The 20582-nt window shown below is 41.7% G+C and overlaps 1 protein-coding gene across 1 annotated transcript in view; it reads right to left on the bottom strand.

Annotated features, from left to right (window-relative positions):
* LOC137424963 (uncharacterized) overlaps positions 1-20582 on the bottom strand; it is a 33654-nt gene that overhangs the window by 2708 nt on the left and 10364 nt on the right. The window contains exons 2-5 of the mRNA XM_068112889.2: positions 2829-2969; positions 2380-2701; positions 1370-1497; positions 662-866 (exon numbers count right to left, since the gene is read on the bottom strand). Coding sequence (XP_067968990.2) covers positions 666-866; positions 1370-1497; positions 2380-2701; positions 2829-2969 — 792 coding nt within the window. The 3' untranslated portion in view covers positions 662-665. The remainder of the gene's footprint in view (positions 1-661; positions 867-1369; positions 1498-2379; positions 2702-2828; positions 2970-20582) is intronic.

Here is a 20582-nt window from a genome sequence, read left to right as displayed (position 1 = left end):
GTTGACTCAGCCTGTCATCCTTCTGAAGTTGGCAAATTGAGTACCAGTTCCTTGGTAATTCCCTGTGTGTCGCAAGAGGCGACCAACAGGGTGGGCGGCAGGAAGAGCATCCGGCCATAAAACATAGCTTCAAAAAAGGGGACCAAGGTTCCCAAAAAGGCCAACCCCCACTCTGCAGGGAAAATGGCCTCTAAAAGTGGTTCTTTTCTTTTTTTAGTAACGATTTACAAAACAAGCAATTCGTTTATCAAAAACTTCACCATAAGCAATCCTATTGATGTAGAAAACTTTACACAGCAACATTTATTTTCCAACACAGGGCTTTAGCCATTCATTTAAATGGACAGAAGTCAGACAATACTCATTCCTGCGCATCACCTTTTACATCTGATAATTGAAGCATCACATTATTCACTATATCGGTAATGTTAGTCAGCATGATAACTGGATGAGCTAAACTCAAACATAAAGGTGAATCACCTATTGGTGCCAGGGTGAGACAACTCTATCCATACAGTCGTCTCGGGTTACCACGCTAGTGTTTGCCCGCACGAACTCGGCACTAGTAAATAAATTATACAGGCGACACAAGGCAAGGCGTACACCCACCACACATACAGCCGACAAATATAGCAGAACAATAGTTTCCTCCTCAGCATACCTGGTCATTCCTTCGACAGCTTGCGGTGGAGTTTTTTGAACATCATTTCACGTTTCCATTCCGGAATGGGTAAGCCTTTGTGGTCCACGGTGGGCACCTTGGTGATCAGTTCCTCGGGTTTCGTATGTGGTGCCAAATTGGACCCGTTGATCTCTGGTGATTGAGGCTGGGACCCGGGTTCCTGCTTCACAAAGCTCGACTGGCTCTGTTGGTCAGGCAAGCAGTCAAATAGTGAGAGTAGTCATTACGACTGTGCTATTGCAGAATAAACCCACTTGATTGAATTCTCCCAAACTATAAGTACATATTCCCCCCCTTCCAACCCTACCCACAACGCAGGGCAGCATGTACTTTGAAAGTGTGCAGTAAGAGTTGAAACAAAGTTGTAATTCAAATGTCACGAGGTAAATGACAGGTGTTAAACATTAAATTTGTATTAGGTGCTGCCAGGGTTTTGGGGTGGGGAGGAAAGGATGGGCCTTCATTCATCTACGTGCAATGTTTTTGGAATGCAGGAACACAGGATGTTGTCCAGGGACAATGTTAATGATCTACAATGACCATCCCAGAGCCCTTGTTAGAACTTAAATCAAAGCACTGAATTGTCATGTGATGCATTTTGTGGCTGGTATGACAGCAAGTTGGAGGGGCCGTGGACAAGGAACATGGGGATGGGGTGTCCATGGTAGCTCCAATTTCAAAGTTTACCTTGCGTCCACTTCCAGAGAATACTCTGGTAAAACCCTTGCTCTGTTGCGTTGGCTTTAACTTCCGCTTCGTCTTCAACTCCTCCAGAAGCTCGTGGTTTGACCCAGGATTAGCCATGTTGAAAACAGCTGTTCAGAAAAAGAAAAAAAAGACCACAAGGTCAAGCTCTATCGGACACGCACAATCGGACAATTTATACCTGAAGTTACCTGCAGTTGAAAAGTAGTTTTGAAAAATCAAGAAACAAGTTGCTCAAGTTTATACTCCACAACATTCCATACGAGGTGACAGTACCAACAGCAAATTTATTGTCAAGTCGTTCATTGGAGATTAAACAACAAACGAAGACGAGACATTTGGGAAGTGTTTAAAATGATTCCCAAACAGAACCACCTGGCAGGCAGGATAACCTACAGGTATGCACACTTGTATCTGAGCCTCGTTTTGAATCCTGACAGGGCCTAGCTACAAACTGGCAATGCAGGCAAATCCATTAACGTGGATGTTGTCCCTCGGATGTACGGTCAACTGTGTCACATGGCAAATTATACTACTCACAGCCAAGTGCTGCATACAAACAAAGAAGAAACAAGCATTCTGAGTATTGCGCTGCAATACATGTCCCCTACCGGCAGTCTGTCGTCCGGAAAACTGTTGGGGAAATTACCAAAGTTCAAAGTGCCATAACTTTGTCAAAAATGATCGAAACGTCGTGAAGTTCGAACTTGATCTGTAACTTATCATGAGGAAACCATGTACCAAGTTTGAAATCATTAGCATTAAGAGTTTAGTAAAAAATTCCATAAAACTGTTCTTTGCGTGACGGACTGACAGACGGAGGGACGGACGGAGTGCAAACCTGTAGTCCCCTCTGGTGTACACCGGTAGGGGACTAATAAAGGAGAGTTGACAGGTGTGCACGGATAATCAATCAGGAAATTGTTTTTCCTTCTACCAGCAAATGTACAGCAAGCAAATACAACGGTTCGATGAAAATAAGTTATACTCACAAGACACTGAAGACTGACGTGAGTGCTGCCTTGATGTTCCTCCATGTGGTGAAGACATGGAGCTATATGGCGAACCGACCCTATCTTCTGGAGAAGAAACATTGGCCCGGGATACACAATTGGGGGAGAAAACTGGCGAGGGTGAAAGCGAGGGAGATTGTGGCGGGGTAACCGACGGTGTTGAGCTGAGGGAAGACGGCAGCGAAGGTACCGTGGAATGCGGGGGTGAAACCCATTTTCTTGTACCATCGACGGAGTCTCTTGAGGGAAGCGTTCCACAATTAGTCCTTCTCTGTGGAGAATCTATAGGAACCGAATGATCCTGTTTACAATAAAAACAAAATACCGTACAGGTGAGGAGATTGTTCTGACACTGGTATGAGGACACCGTGATGGAATTACATTGATTACAGGGAAAAAAAAGGAAAACTTGAGGCAGACAGACACACCTGTCCATTTACGATATTCTCTTCCTCAGCCTGTGCTGCTAAACGGAGCTCTTTCAGTCCGGCAATCCTGCCCAGCGTTTTGGGTTTCTGGTAGTTTGGGATGCACCGAAGCCTCCCTGGATCGAGATCATCAGGATTCAGCTGCGGAGAATGCGCAAAAAAAAAAAAAATTCTCAGAAGTGCAAGGAGAACTTGAAATCAATATATAACCAAGGAGAACACAACTCAATACTGCAGCAATTGCAAGAGGAACCTCTGGTTTACATTTAAGCAGCAATTTTGATTTATCTTCCGAGCAAAGTACGTCACCTGCCTGATCCGACGTCCCACGAGCACCTCTGGTGGTCGTTGTTTGGTCAATAACCAGGATGGTAGGAAATCAAAGAAAGCCAAGTGGAACAAACTCCACTCTAACACTTACGATTAGCATTTGAAGCAGATATCTAATAGTTACCAAAGAGAAATTAAAAACTTTTTCGTGAGATTACAGCATTTGTCAGTACTTGGACTTTAACCCTTTGAATCCAATGCCACACAGGTCGTACACAAACATGCGACACACCAATAGCTCTTTAGCACTCTGTCATGCCCATTCTCACTTCAGTCCATAGCGAGGCAGCCAGATTCCATTTGTCATGCAAAGTACTTGGCAGCCGCGGATAAAACTAGCACCAAGGACAGGCTCGGCAGCAGAAAGGGCTGCAGAGCGGCAGATTTACAATACCACGAGCAATTCTGCTTACGTAGAGCAACCGTTAAAACGGAGAAATTTAGGCCCCAAAGCCTCAATCTACTGGAAAAAGACCAACCACAAAGAAGAAGAAGAAAAAAATTGCTTGCCAACAACTAGCGAACAATTTGGGGAAATTGGTATTGGAAGCACAAGATAATCTCCAATTGTGTCTTTGCAAAATGGTAGAGTACACAAGAAAATTCAACAAGTGGACGTGAATCTTTCCTCACAATCTTCGACCGAAAATGTGAAAATATGCAAATTGCTCATAAACAATCTTTCAATGTTTCAAACAAATTGATTTTCAAAGAAATTTCAAATCAATTTTCAACAAATTGATTTCAAACAATTTCAAATCAATTTTCAAACAAATTCAAATCAAACAAATTCAACAAAATTGAAAAAAAAATTCAAACAAATACAAAGATTATATAGCATCGTATTAAAAAAAGATTCTCATTCGCATCTTGGAAAAACATGAAGTTTGGACCCAACTTGCATTAAAGTAACCTTTCCTCATTTATTTGAATCAAATGCAACCCAAAAGACCCACAGTCCAGTGCAAAAATGATGACCGGCCACCAGTGGTGTCGAACATTGGTCCAGGGAGATCAAAGCACAAATCAGATCGGATACTGAAGGGTTGAAAACCAAAGTAATCATTCAATCGCTCCTGGCCTGTGAATCGTGATGCTCATTTCCCACTTTTGAAGATCGATTCCAATGCATTTGTTGCCACGTGTTCACATCAAGCTTAAGGAAAGCCTTTACACATCTCAAATACCATTAACATCATCATTAGTCTTTTTTTCCCCCCATAATTGTTTCTTCATAATTAAGACCTGGCAGTGCCAGAACCATTTTAGTTCTCAATATCTTTCATGAGCCATGCTCTAATGGGTCCTCAAAACTTCCAAGGTGACCAATACTGGCATCAATCAACCAGCAACCCTCTTCTGGTGAAATTGCCAAAATCAAGACTCTCTGCTCACCTTCACTCCTCCATTCCTCCATTCCTCTTTTCTCCCGCCTCTGGAACAAACTGCCTCACTCTCTTCAATCCCACTCATCCCTTCAGGTCTTTAAAGCAGCTGTTCATCACCATCTCTTATCTTCCCCCATCCAAAACCTTGATCTCTTCTACCCCCGTTAATTCACCCCAGATCCACTTTTTTGAAATACCAACTTCTTTCCTGGAAGTCCAAGCAGTGTCCATGTGTTTTATACCTCTCCCACCCCCACCACCACCACCACCACACGCCCCTTCCCATGCTTCCTCCCCCCAAGCCCTCTCCTTCCCACAGATCTCCCGATGTCCCTGTTCTCTGCTGTTGTACTTGTGTGCTTCCCTCTCCCCATCTTGTCTCCCGCTCCCTTTATTGTATGTTTTGTGTGTCAGTTTTTTTTTTGTGATTGATGTTAGCTCTTACACGAGCCTCGATGTTGTACACAAAAAAAAAAAAAAAATGTAACCAGGTCAGACTTGTTGAAGGTGAGCATTACCGCAACTCAAGCATATAGCCCTTGCGTATATGTGTCCTAAGATGCCATTTGGCCTGCACATTACCAACTGCCAAAGGGTTTTGACAAGTCATTCCCAAACTACTCCGATATTATTCCTGGAAAGTTTTACTCATCCCTTCACCTTTCACTTCTCTCGTGCTCTGGTCTCCACAAATCACCTTCATTCTTCTTTTCCACCCTTTCAAATCCTTCATCCTGGTCGAGTGGCCCTGGCAGCCTTTTTGTTGTTGTCGTTTTAAAAGTTGTTCAGCAGCAGGTTGCAGCCGGGTTTAGCACATTTTTACTCCAACTTCATCCATTTGTAAAACTAACAACGGTACCCGCCCTATGGGCGGGGCTTCAATTGGGAAGCCCAAATGAAAAGGCAAAATATCAGAAATTGAAGGCTTTTTTTATTTTAAACGATTCATACTAGTACCCGACTGCAAAGCCGCAATGAGCCGGCGAAGCCAAAGCCTCTTGCCACTATTTTACCCATCACTATGGCATCAGTAGGTTAGGTAGTTGGTAGTAGGTAGGTGTAGTAGGTACCGTACCTAGTTCAAAATGACACCATTTGCATTCTGGATGAGATTAAAATTTATAAAATTTCCTTCTTGATTAATTCGGTTTTTCCGTCTCAACTTCGGATATTTCCGGCCGTGAAAAACTATCCCCTACGGCCGCGAGATTTCTAAAAAATAATTCTTCGTCAATTTTAGAATATTTGACGCCGTTTTCAGTGTCCGAAATGTGGTAAAAAGCTTTTTTGAAATATGTTTTCAAATGCTCGAATCTCATTGGTTCCGGGGTTTGGTGACGATTTTCGTTGAAGATAACCAGGGCCCGTGTGGGCCTGGGGAACGAGGTTGGTCTTAAAGTATTTTAATTACAAATTAGAGGTGCATAAGATTGTGAATCAAACAAAGACGGGTGAAACAAACTCCTATTGAACTTTTTCGCAATTATTTTATGCATACTTCCGCATCCAGAAGATGGCGGCCTCCATTGAGCGATTTGGTTTTTGAAATATTTTTTCAAATGCTCGAATCTCATTGGTTCCAGTGTTTGGTGACGATTTTCGTTGAAGATAACCAGGCCCGTGCGGGCCGAGGTTGGTCTTAAGGTATTTTAATTACAAATTAGAGGTGCATAAGATTGTGAATCAAAAAAAGACAGGTGAAACAAACTCCTGTTGAACTTTTTCGCAATTTTTTTATGCATACTTCCGCATCCGGAAGATGGCGGCCTCCATTGAGTGATTTGGTTTTTGAAATATTTTTTCAAATACACGAATCTCATTGGTTCCGGTGTTTGGTGACGATTTTCGTTGAAGATAACCAGGCCCGTGCGGGCCAAGGTTGGTCTTAAAGTATTTTAATTACAAATTAGAGGTGCATAAGATTGTGAATCAAAAAAAGACAGGAGAAAAACTCATATTGAACTTTTTTCAATTTGTTATGCATACTTCCGCATCCGCAAGATGACGGCCTCCATTGAGCGATTTGGTGTGTCAAAGCTTCGAAATTCTCAAGGGATCCAGCAAAATCTGGCTTTTCAATATAATACGTACGTGTTCATTCACAACACCGGCTTCACCGGCTATAAACATCCGTTGAATCATATCACACGCAAATCATCAAAATCTAAACAGTACATGGCGCCCATTTTAAAAGAAGATTGAATTCTGCAAAACGGAAGCGGCCGCAACACGTCTTTCTCAGTCGCACGTTTATGTGTGAAGAGTGCGCACCGAATCTGTAACATGGAAGCGGCCGCTACACCTGTTTCTCAGTCGCTTTGCACACGCTGGCATGTTACTTCGGAGCCGCACGTTTATATCGGAAGAGTTAGTCAGGAGCCGATCTACTCTCTCCTGGTACGTAGAATAAACAGTATTTGTGGAATTTCAACTAAAGCCACATCACTGTTCATATCGGTAAATATTATTCCATAGTGTTTGGTAAAACTGGAAAATTTGGAAAAACAATATAGCCTATTTTACTCCCAGGGGTCCCAGGAATACCCACCCAAAATATCATTGCGATCGGTTCAGCCGTTTTTGCGGGATGTTCGAACGGACGGACGGACATTTCGTGAATTAAAGTAAGATAAAGGTTCCTCAATCTCCACCTTGCAGATTGACATGTAGCAAGCTTCAAATACTGTATGCAGAAAACCCCAAAAGTGACGAGTTTAAAAACTGTCCAATGCATTTTGATATCTACTTGCATCCAGTTGACTTTGTGCCGTACTGTACGGAACAACCGATACGGAGTGCAAGTGGTTTGGACTTGGATACAGGACTGATAGGAACAAAGATTATACGTAGCACGCCATCCAAAGGCACTAGAAACATGTCAGGCTCATCACATATATCATGTGACCGTGACATATTTTACCCTTTCTTTCAAAATGGTGTCCACAGCTCATCGGGTAGTTTATACAATATACATGCAGGACAAAGACATTAGGAGACTTACAGTGTAGATCTACATCAGCGGACAGGAAAGACAATGGATGAAATAAACATGACGTTGATCGGGTATGCAAACCACCATGGGAAGCTGATGTTCCAGGTGTTAACTTTTTATCTTTGCTCCAAGGAAGGTTTAACAGGAAATTCAACGGCATTCACCTATTCCACAACTCAACCCAATGTCGGGGCTCCATTTGACCACAGAAATGCATTCCGTGTTGAAGATAACCAGTGGGAATGTCATTCTGCACATCAATGAGCTCCAAGCAAACAGCCCACAAATATGGCCTGCACAACATTACAGAAACAATTTTTGCTTTCAAGAAAATGCAAAACCCACCAAAATAATTGTCCTTTAAAATTGATAAACCAAATGAAATAAACAACGTTATCAACAATCTGCTTGGCTTTGTTGGTTATATTGCTCTGGAATAGACCAATCAGACAAACCGATATTATGCACAGAGTTGTATTCCGTTGCCTACAAGAGGCAGGTAAACAAGAATCACGTGGGATATTAGCCGAGAGATCAAAGTACAACTGAAAATTTTAGTTTGCTCATCTACATCTCAAAAACACTATTGTTTATATGCTTGGAAAACCTTTACCATTCATGTCTGTGACAACAGCTACTCCATTATGACAATGTCATTATAGTCACCTAGTTCGGTCAAGTAGTGTCCGACTTCTGGTGACATCCATAATCGGATTTTTCCCAAACATCCATATGCTGAACTGCTTCCAAAAGCTCTGGCAAGAGACAGCTTCGTTGCAACCTTTACCCCATCCATCCAGCATAAACAAGTTCTGCCTATTCCTCTTCTTCTGAGCATGGTTGATTTCTCCAGACTTAAATTTTCTGTGCACATGTGTACAAAGTGCGACAGTTTCTGTTTTAGCATCAGCACTTATGTACATGATGGTCCATTTCTTCAAGGATTTGTTTTTTTTTACCTCTGCAATCAAGGTGGACGGAGGTTATGTTTTCACCACTACCTCTTTGTTGGTCTGTGAGCAGGATATCTAAAATACTTAGATGGATTCGGATGAAAATTTGTGGACGGGTTTGGTGTGTGGCAAGAACAAATCAATTAGAATTTGGTGAAGATCTGGATCCGGATACAATAATTGAATTTTTAAAGTGAGGTTTCATATTTGAGACATCGGGCTAAAAGTGATGTATAGCATGATGTTTCAAAACGTTATGGACAGATTATGACAAAACTTGGTGAATTCGTTGTGTAGGTGACAAGAACAAGTGATTCGATTTTGGTTCAGGTCCGGATTCAGATCCAGTCTATCAGTGGATACAAAACATTAAAATGTTTGGTATGTGCTCGAGGCGCATACCTCTGCTAGGTATGCCTAGCAGAGGTATGCGTTCTATTAAGTGATGTTCTTGTTGTTCTTACAGTCCATATAAATTTTAACATTTGTATCCAACACCACATTTCAAAACTGTCAATCTTCTTCCTTTCTTTTTCATTGTCAACAATTCACATCTATACTTTGCAACTGGAAATACCAGAGAATTCAGCAGCCTCCGCTTGGTTCGTTTTGTCACATCTGTTTTTCCAGGTCTTTGTCAATCCTGATTTTCCCCTCCCCCCCCCCCTTCGCCCCCCAACAAAAAAACTTCTATTAGTTTCTCCTCCACATTCTCCACTCACTTTAATGTTAGAATCCAGTCCAACGAAACTTTCCACTATTTCCACACAATCATCTCCCAATCTGAGTACGTCTATCTTCTCAGTTGACAAGATTTTGGTCTTTTTGAGGTTTAAATAAAGACAAGCTTTTTCACTTTCCCTCGACTGTCATCAGCAGATTTTTATGTTGAAGGCCTCAGTCACTGACTATATAGCCCTCAGAGGCCAGGCCTTAAATAAAAGAGAGGAAAAGTGTATGATGAAAAATGTGTGATGATTGTTTGCGAGAAAGAATAAAGCTAGCTGTAGTTTGAGTGAGACAAAGACCAGCAGTCCTGACATGGAGAGCACAAGGTGGTTCCGAGCACCGCTTTAACGCTCCCAATTCCGAACGGTAGTACTACCCTGGGTAGTTGCCGTCTACAACGTACTACCTAAACATTTGAGTTTCATCAAGCCATCTTTACTTTCTGCCAACAGAGTAGTGTCATCATCATATCTTAGATCGACACATCTTCCTCCAATCCTAGCTCCAACCTCGACGTCACCCAAGCCTGAGTCTCATTATGTACTCATGCAGATAGAACAAGCAAGGAGAGAGAAGGTAGCCCTATAGTCTGACCCGTTTTAGTCTCGCCCGAAGGGATGCGAGACTATTGTAATACCCTTGTGTCTGTCTGTGTCCGTATATTTTCGCTTTAAAAATGTTTTCCTCTGTAACTGCTTGTCTGATCGATACAAAAACTTTAAACATAGGAGGGACTCCCCATGGAGAATATTTTATTACCAATTATGCTGTCATATGTCACATGGTGACACATGGTATGTCACATGTCACATGGTATGTCACATGGTAGCCATATTGGATTAAAGCAATAGAAAATTGACATCATTTTCTCCGAAGCCTTTCAATGAAAATTATTTTTTTGGAAACTTGCCACATATAAACTCCCAATGGGTTATATAGAGTGATAATGACAACAATCGGTGAAGTGGTATTCCAGCCTTCATTGGATGAATTGAAATCTTCATCCAAAAAAATCTGAAACTTCATATATTTGATCTATGACCCAATGTGAGGAACCACCTTTAGAAGCCATTTTCCCCCGCAGAGCAGGGGTTGGCCTTTTTTGGGCACCGTGGTCCCCTTTTTGAAGCAATGTTTTATGGCTCTTGAGAGCAAAACCTTTGAGGAATTTTTCTTTTAACAAAAGGGACTTCAAACGAGTAACTTTTGGCACAGAGAGCGGTTCAAACTAGACCAACCATCAACAGACCTTATCATGCTTGTGCTCGACATGTTTGAGAGAAGTAGTTCAAATTTGTCAATAGCTAGAAATCTATCTATAATTCCAGTAATCTCTGTGTGTATGTATGTATGTATGTATGTATGTATGTATGTATGTCTGTTTGTCTGTGACCGCTGTTTCTCGACAACTACCGGTCCGATATACTTTAAACTTGCCAGGTATATTGCTGGGGACCCGAGGATGTGCCTTTTCAAGGTTTCATATTAATCGGAGAAGTAGTTACCGAGCTATGTCCAAAAAACGATTCAACCAATCAGAGAGCAGCGAGCTATCACGTGTGCCGAACGTGGCGAACAGACTCTGCCTCGGATGGCACATTTGAGAGCGTATTCATTTATTTCACGTTGGCAAACTATGTTGGCGTTCAACTATGTTTTAAAACTAATTAAAACTAATTTGCGATTCATCGTAACTGCGATATGCGACCTTCCGGACAGTGAAGACTGCACTTCCGGCAGCCAATCACAGAACACGTTGTTACATAGGCGTGGCCGATGTGAGAGCGAGCCGAGCCGAGCGCGTGCGCCATTACGGTTCGTAATTCGATTTCTTCCGGAGAAAATAATAATTTCTCGATTTCTTATGCGCATTATTTCTCCCAATTCAGTCAGAGCGAAGGGCGGAAGCGAAGAGCGTTGTTTTTTTTGTTTACGGGCGTACGGGCGTACGGGCGGGGTAGAGCGTACGGGTAGCGTTTTTTTTTTTTTTTGGCAAAGAACGGGCACCCACGTACGGGCATGCCCTAGTTTTAATAATAAAGTTTGACAGTTGTTCTGCAAAATCAAAAAAGCAGCTTGGAAATTTGAGAGAGCTCATACCATCTCCAAAAGGGCCAAATATCCCTTAATGCAACCTAACTAGATCTCCTGGTACTACATACGCTTGGAGCCAATTCCGTTGATCTTGGACCTTGATTTCTGCAACAGAATTTAAATTTTTAACACAACAGCGGAATATCATTGCAGTGTTTTGTCAGTCCCAAAATGTATGATATTGCAAGGCCAGGACCAAGGCAGATTTTACATTTTTGGGTAAGAAAAGGGTCATTAAAAAAATAGAATTAAAAAAAAAAACCCATTGAGGAAGCAATCCAGGCTCCAATTTATCAAATCAAGAGGCCACATTTGGGAGCAATCTCGTTTGTAATTCTCTTCCCAGGAGGGTAATCATACATCCAGGAGGCAAATATGGTGTACTCAAGTCACCCACCACCTCACACCCAATCCCACTCCATTGTGTCACAAACATCCCCTCCTAAGCCCAAGCCTCTATTTTAATCCCTCAATTTTTGTTCCCTCAAATATTCCTTTGAGTCTTGCAATGACAGTGCCTCGTGCTATGATCATGTCCCTCTCTTCCCCCAAACCAGCAGGTACATCAATGTTTTCTCAGTATATGCAAAGCCGATTATGATCGAGTGACAGGTTTCGTGACTTGCGAGGAAGGATATGTAATATTCATCTGGTCCATAATTCCCTTTGACGCACACAGTCCAACCAACACAATTCCCTATTGTGATTGAAGAGCTTCACAGATGGCTCTCGAATGACCATTTGTTGCAAGTACACCTGTTGGTATGACGTCAATTCACTTCCCAATGCAAAGCAACTGAAAAGTTCATTTCCGATCCAAAATTTGAATACCAGCCAATTTAAAATGATGTTGCTTTTGTTGCGGTGGGAATTAATTAATTAATTCAATTAATCACAATTGTGGTGGGATTAGTGTTGGCTGTGAAAGTCGGAGCAGTAGTCGAAGCAAAAATAATGAAGTAAACAAAAAATAAATTAACAACTCTGCAATTTAATTGCAACCTGTAAGTAGAGCACACCTGCAAGTAAATTAAAGTAGCACGTAAAGTAGAACACACCTGTAAATTGCACACCTGCATGTTACCAAAGTAACACCTCTTCACACATTTGTCCACCAAATAATCAATTGTACATCCTCAAAATACATCACCATAATTTGTGGATTGAAAACCCTGTCCAGATTCAAAAGTAGAGCATGACAGATCTATAGATTAAAAAAAACAAAAACATTATGCTTTGGACACTCACTAAGATTATAAAATATCCATCGCAGGTAATGTCAAAGTCAGTCAGGATTGATGATCCTTAGACAATGGGAAAGCCAAGTTAAAAAACCCCACAATTTACGACTCCTTTGCCCTTCAAGCTTGCGTGCTCGGCCATTGTTAACCTTTAACACTTTCGCTATTATTCCCCCCACATGGCTGGGTACTTCAGATATTAAATCCTCCAATGTGCTTCACCCACCCCCACTACCCAGTCATTTAAAAGGTAGTGGTCGTTTTAGAGTCTCCACCAAGTACTGTGATCTAGGTCTCGAGGGCTTCAGGAAGTTGTTACTTTCAGGGAGTTGTGAGAATGGCCTTGTGGAAAAGTCATCATAATGTTCATGACTAAGCTTAATTTAGAATTTAATTGTTTAGCTCTCGTCCTTTTAGACCGTCTCTTTCATGGCTTTGCTCTGCAAGGTCACAAGGACAATGCCATGTACATCTGGATGATTGCTCCAAGCATATTATCCCAGCAGGACTTGCTGGTGGATAGGTAGGGTTAGTGATCCACAGAACCAATATTACCAGGTGCCGTCCCATAGGTCCCATTGACTGAAATGGCACACTTGGCTGTAACTCACCCCATACAGTGCATTCGCACCCCTTGACTTTTTCAACATTTTGTTGTGTTACAGCCTGAATTTAAAATGAAATTGAATTTTAAAAAAATTGTTACCGATCTACACATAATACCCCTGTAATGTCAAAGCAGAGTTTGTTTTTTTAAGAAAATTTTACAAAATAATTATTAAAAATGAAATACAGAAATATCCAATTTAAATAAGTATTCAACCCCCCCCAGTCAATACTTTGTAGAAGTGCCTTCGGCAGTGACTACAGCTTTCTAGTCTTCTTGGGTATGTCTGTATCAGCTTTGCACATCTGGATTTGGAAACTTTATCCCTTTATTCCTTGCAGATTTGCTCAAGTTCTGTCCAGTTTCTATGGGGAGTGTCAGTTAACAGCTCATTGCCCTTTTGGAACATAAATATTTGCCACAGCCTTTGGTCTTTTTCACTCTGAAGCAGGTTCTCCTCAAGGATTTGCCTGTATCTGGGTCCATTCATTGTTCCCTCTATTCTTACAAGTCTTCAAGTCCCTGCTGCTGAAAAGCATCCCCATTGCATGATGCTGCCACCACCATGCTTCACGGTAGGGATGTTGTTAGATGGGTGATGAGCTCTGCTCGGTTTATGCCAGACGTAGCACTTTACATTCAGGCCAAAGAGTTCAATTTTTTTTGCCTCATGCTCAGTCTTTCTCGTGCCTTTTTGAAACTCCATGCGTGCTGTCGTGTCTTTTTCTCAGGAGTGGCTTCCGTATGGCCACTCGCCCATACAGTCTATATTTGTGAAGTGCCGTAGAGACTGTTGGCCTTCCGGCAGGTTCTCCCATCTCAGCCAAGGAACTCTAGTTCTGTCAGTGTGGTCATGGTATTTCTTTGTCACCTCCCTGACCAAAGTCCTTCTTGCCTAGTTGCTCAGTTTGGTCGAACGGCCAGCTCTAGGAAGAGATTGGGTAGTTCTATATTCTTTCCATTTCCAAATGATGGAGTTCAATGTGCTCTTTGGAACTTTCACCACGATAATTTTTTTAAACCCTTCCCCAGATCTATGCTCCTCAATTATATCTCGGAGTTCTACGGACAAGTTCCTTGGACTTCGTGGTAGAGTTTCTGCTCTGACATGCACTGCCAACTATGGGACCTAATGTGGAAAGGTGCGTTTCTTTCAAAATCATGAACAAATCAAATTGATTACTCCAATCAAGTTGTAGACATCTCAAGGATGATCAAAGGAAACTGGATGCACCTGGGCTTAATTTGGAGTGTCGTAGCAAAAGGGTTGAATACTTGCTGACTCAATACATTTCAGCTTTTCATTTTAAATTATTTTGTTTAAAAAAAAAATCCACGTTGACATTATGGGGTAATATATGTAGTTCAGTGACAAAAAATTTTTAAAAGCTCAATTCAATACATTTTAAATTCAGGTTGCAATAACAAAATGTGCAAATAAGTGAAGGTGTGAATACTTTCTGAAGGCACTGTACATATTATAATCAGCTGGCATAAAAATGTGAGTCTACAGCTGTGAAGGACGAGGTTCTTTGCAGAACAATAAAATAAAATTTGCAATGTCAGCACAAACTGTCAGTGATGTGGCCGACTCAGCAGCATCTGCTACCCTAATGCTGTCTGCAGTATAAACCAGTCATTATAAACACCTTGTCTTCGAGCCTTAATAAAGAACATTCCAGATTAAATTAGACCAGCACAATTCAGTTCTTACGCATTGAATCGCCCTTTCGACATAGCAATTTATCAACTGCGATGGGAAGGAAGGCAAGGGAGCAGGTTCGAGCGGTGACATTTTACTAAAGTGTGCAGAAGTGGCATTTTGCATGCACATCACAACCTGGCCTTACCTGTATTCTTGTGCTACCTACGTCAATCGCACAAGGCACTTGGGATTTCGGAACCTTTTCCAATTTACCGCCATGCGTTACAAACGATGCCACTGCGGACAAGTGGTAGTATATTTTAGCTACTGAAAAACTCATTACAACAAACTTGCAAAACAGAAATTATCCTTCAAGATCACAGGAAGACCAGGAAGATAAATTTAAATGTCAAATAAATAAGTAATTATAACTAGAAAGCATCTGAAAATGCAAAGCCCATCCACGTCTGTTTGTATTCAGATTTCTTCTTCCGTATGCTCTAAATAACGTAAACAGTTTAAACGAAATACAAAATGAAAATTTATGATTTTATGCAGCCTTGACCTTTGAGCTTGAGAACTTAACAAAAAAACCCCCAAAAAAAACAAAAAAATAAACCACAGCTTCTAGCCTTTTTATTGGTGAACCAACTCAATGTCCCAATATGCAAATTCTTAAAATTTCAGGTCAATCGGATGAAAATTCACGATTTTATGTGATGCTGACCTTTGACCTGTCGACCAAATTATTAATTTGCCTTCTCAATATTCTCATAATAAATCTTTGGTGAAAATTTGATGACAAAACTCAAATGGTTAAAAAAAAAAAGAAGTTGTGGCAGAAAGACAAGACAAGACAAACACACACGATTGTAAAACCCTGTCTCCTGCTGCGCAGAGGACGGGCTAGTAATAAAAAGACAAAATTGAATCAATGTCTAGTAGTCTAGTAGGAAGACTAGGTCCCCCTGCACCCCCCGGAGATATACTTCTAATCAGTGTTTCTAGATTGGAAAAAATGTGTAGAAAATGACTAGCTATGGCCCCAAGCTGAAATAATGTCCCACATACCATTTTATGCAAATTACTGCTGCCATTATCAAAAAAAGACCAGGTCCCCCTGCACCCCGCGGAGATATACTTCTAATCAGTGTTTCTAGATTGGAAAAAATGTGTAGAAAATGACTAGCTATGGCCCCAAGCTGAAAAAATGTCCCACATACCATTTGTATGCAAATTACTGCTGCCATTATCAAAAAAAGACTAGGTCCCCCTGCACCCCCCGGAGATATACTTCTAATCAGTGTTTCTAGATTGTAAAAAATGTGTAGAAAATGACTAGCTATGGCCCCAAGCTGAAAAGATGTCCCACATACCATTTTTATGCAAATTACTGCTGCCATTATCAAAAAAAGACTAGGTCCCCCTGCACCCCCCGGAGATATACTGAAACTGGCAGTGACTGGTGATTGAAATGCGGTGCCTTTTTGTGTTTCAGGTCGAGGTACGTGAACTCCCCACGATCTACAGCAACCAGGAAGAGACTGATACCAGGGTGGTTCTGTACCTCCATCATGCTGCTACCATCGGATACAAGAACGCTGTAGTCAGAACACCGGACACAGACATCCTCCTGATCCTGCTCCACCATGCCCACAACATCAAGCTGACGGTGTACCTGGATACAGGGTCAGGGAAGCATCGCCAACTTGTCAACGTCTCTGAGCTGGCAGAATCCCTGGGAGAGGACTACTGTGCCACTCTCCTGAGGTACTATGTGTTCAGCGGAGAAGACTGCACCAGTGCCTTCAAAGGGAAGGGAAAAGTCGGGCCCTTGAAAAAGCTGGAGAAGAATCCCAGGTTTCACAGGGCATTCGGTGAATTTCACAGGGTATTTAGAAAAATAAAACTTTGTGTTAACGTCTGTGTAGACGGACCTTAATATGAGTCTATTATTTCGTAAAACTGTGATTATTTTGTAAATAAAGCACTAATTAGCATACTAGTATACCATAGACACATGTAATCATGTTATGAATAGTTCTATCATGATCTATGCCCTTCAAAACATGGGTCTAGACACCTTCATTTTTCAATTATCTGCAATATTGGCTGAGATATGTCAAAAATCGTTTTTTTGATAATGGCAGCAGTAATTTGCATAAAAATGGTATGTGGGACATTTTTTCAGCTTGGGGCCATAGCTAGTCATTTTCTACACATTTTTTCCAATCTAGAAACACTGATTAGAAGTATATCTCCGGGGGGGTGCAGGGGGACCTAGTCTTTTTTTGATAATGGCAGCAGTAATTTGCATAAAAATGGTATGTGGGACATTTTTTCAGCTTGGGGCCATAGCTAGTCATTTTCTACACATTTTGTCCAATCTAGAAACACTGATTAGAAGTATATCTCCGGGGGGTGCAGGGGGACCTAGCCTTCCTACTAGACTATAGCAATCGCTCAAATCACCATGTTGATCAAAAGCCAGTATGAAGTTGTTTTCCAGGAATCATCTCATTTGTTATCAGTATGGCGTGCACCAACATTTAGAAAACATGGAAAGGCCCACAAATCCATGCAAGTTTTTTTTTTTTAACTATCCATTCGTACTGCGTTCATGACAAAACACAAAAATGTATCCACAGTTTCACGTTTGAAAGGCACTTTAGCCAATGAAAGTTTGAGGTCAAACAGGATGGTGCAGAGGTGGCGGGGATGGGGGGGGGGGGGGGTACTTGCCTCACACAGAGTTTGATTCCCAGCTATAAACCGTCAGATCGGTGCTTCACAGGTTGCAATACACTGTGCCGTCCCGATGATGGATGGTAACCTCAGTGACCCATGTGATAGTATTATTTGGTGGCCGTTAAATATCCCATGTGTCTAGCTAAGAGTAGAGTTATCTCTAGCATCTTTAAAAATTGACAAATTTTTGCCCAAACAACCATCAGCAAACACCAGGCCTATTTATTTATTTATTTATTTATTTATTTATTTACCTGGTCGACCTCAAAAATGGTGTTATCAAGTTTAAAATTTGATAGCAATACAGCCAACGAAAGGTACAACACTCCGCAACAACAGTAATGTCGTTCGACCCCGACAGAGAATTTGGTCATAGGACAAGCCCAGAGGTGTATTTTTATGAAGATCCCATAGATCTTAAGCATTTGTATAGCAAAAGGAATGATCAATTTAAAAGTCTCCATCAAAGGAGGGAGCAATCTGTGATCTATAACTCGTACAAGAGTTTGGGCTGAAATCAGGATATTATGGAAATTGAGCTCCGAGTTAAGATGGTCAACCTGGTGGCATCAAATTTCAAGCCAGTTCACTATAATCCAAATTAGTGTTATATTATCCACCATGACGTCATAACAAATACGTCATAGCCATAGGACAAGAGATAACATTTCTAATACATACAAGCAAAGCGAGACATCACTTAGCAACACAAGGCAGTTGGGAAAGTAAAGACATTACATGATGCTTTGCAGCACGCTTCCATAGGAGGAAAAAAAAAATATGCGTCTTTGTGATGCAGATGTCAGCTCTATAAAGTAATTGGTTGATCCAAAACATGCCAGAGGGTTGTAAATAAACACCCAAATGGAGAAATATAAAAACTGGAAGGATAATCTGAGATACATAGAAAAACAAGAAAGAGCAATCAGATTGCACACCCTTGCCAGGATGAATTTTCAGTGGTTAAGGCTTTTGTTTTAAAACAAATATGGCGGCCGAACCACGTGACCGATGACATTATTTTTTCTCCACCAATTTATGCTGACACGATGCTCAATAAATTTCATCTTGATAGGATGAAGTTTTGTACTTGTCGATTATGACGTCATAATGGAGGCACCAATGACATCATTAACATATTTTATTCCTCATGGAGAGTTCTTTACAATGTGCCATGTCTCAATTTTTTTCTATTCAGAGTTTTCGGAGATATGGAGGTGCAAAGTTTTTCGATTTTTCCAAGATGGCGGTGGAACAACGTGACCTATAACATCATAATTACATTAAAAAATATACAGGCGGAGTTGCACCTATGGTGAAAATTTCCTGTCAATCGGACCAATGGTTGCAGAGAAAATCATATTTATTCTGTGCGGACAAACAGACAGACAAACGGACTCAAATGCAATACCCTCTCCTCAGATGAGGGTAACAATGCAAATTCTCAAAGTAAAAACTTAAATCTGGCATTTCGAGCAATGAGGTCTGCAATGGGAATCCGCAACGATCCAAGAAACCAACTACAGCTCCACCAAGGATGGCACAAGAGTCGGGTCTGATGAGAGGAAAGGGAACAGATCTCCACAGGGCTGACAACCACTCAAAAGAGGGTGGCGGTGTGCAATGGTCACCCGGATTTGCAAAACTTTATAAGCCCGGTTTTAAATTGGTGTTGGTTGCAATACAATGGCTGAACCAACGCTTGAACAGGAAAAGATTTGACACCACAAAGGCTGAAGGACACAGCCAAAGCAAGGATGATGAAATTGCAAAACCGACTGGCAGATAGATACAAGGGAGTATAAAACCACCTTTAGAGGCCATTTTTCCCTACAGAGTGGGGGTTGGCCTTTTTCGGGCACTGTGGCCCCCTTTTTTGAAGCAATGTTTTATGGCCGGATGCCCTTCCTGCCGCCAACCCTGTTAGTCGCCTTTGCGACACACAGGGAATTATCAGTGAACTGGTACTCAATTTGCCAACCTCGGAAGGATGACAGGCTGAGTCAACCCCCCTGGCGTTAATTCAGCGATCGACCGGGATTCGAACCCAGGGTCCCAAGCCGGCACCCTAACCGCTAAGCCAACAACACCAGGGTCTGATACAGGGGAGTATGAAAGGACAAAAAGAGTGGAAGACATGGACGTTACATGTGATTAGCATAATGACCAAATAAACGAAGACTCGTCTGGTGTTAGATGGTCTCTGCATGACAGACTCGTCTGGTCTCTCCAACCACCATGTATGTGACATAAACCGGGGGTCAAATCCAAAAAATCGTTGCACCTTTCATAGGTCTCCCAATGTTGATTACATATACTGTGCAAAGTTCGATTTAAAAAGTTTTAAAATGTGCCCATAATTGAATTTTTAGTATTTCACCTTTTGACCACAATGCTCTTGCACCTTTGTGCCATGTGGGGATCATAATTACCAAGTTTGGTGAATTGCTGCCCCATCGTTTTGAAGACAGATTGACGACTGGGCGAACAGACAGATAGACAGGGTTACAATATCCCTTACCACCGCACGTTTTTGTTCAAGTGTCGGGATAACAAGTGGTTACCCTCCAGGTCCTCATCTGAAATCAAACCTTGCAGCTTCAGGATCCACATGTTGTTTGGTACCCTTCAAGTGTCTGCATCCCTTACACCTGTTGACAACCTAACCATATCTGTATGTCAACAAAAAGGGCTGATAGTGTAGTTCAGAGGCGACACCCGACCTGAGGATAAACTGCCAGATTGGTAGTTTGTTAGCGGATCATTGCATCACAAAGTGTACCATTCATCGGATGGACGCTAAGCCGGGTGTCCTATGTGATAGCATTAGTTGGTAGATGTTAATTATCCCAAAATGGCTTTCGTGAAGAGTTGATTTGAGGGGCACCATTTTCAAATATCGTGCGGGGGGTGTGGGGGGGGGGGCACGGCTATGACCAAGCTTTAGCAATGATTCAACCAACAGACAGCGAGTCAGCAATCACACCACCCTGAACAAATTTGTTCCAGAAGGATTTTTCACAAATA

This window comes from Myxine glutinosa, chromosome 4, assembly GCF_964187855.1.
Source record: "Myxine glutinosa chromosome 4, kmMyxGlut1.1, whole genome shotgun sequence".
NCBI lineage: Eukaryota > Metazoa > Chordata > Myxini > Myxiniformes > Myxinidae > Myxine > Myxine glutinosa.
Note: the sequence above shows the minus strand (reverse complement) of the source record. Positions and strands in the feature narration are given on the sequence as shown.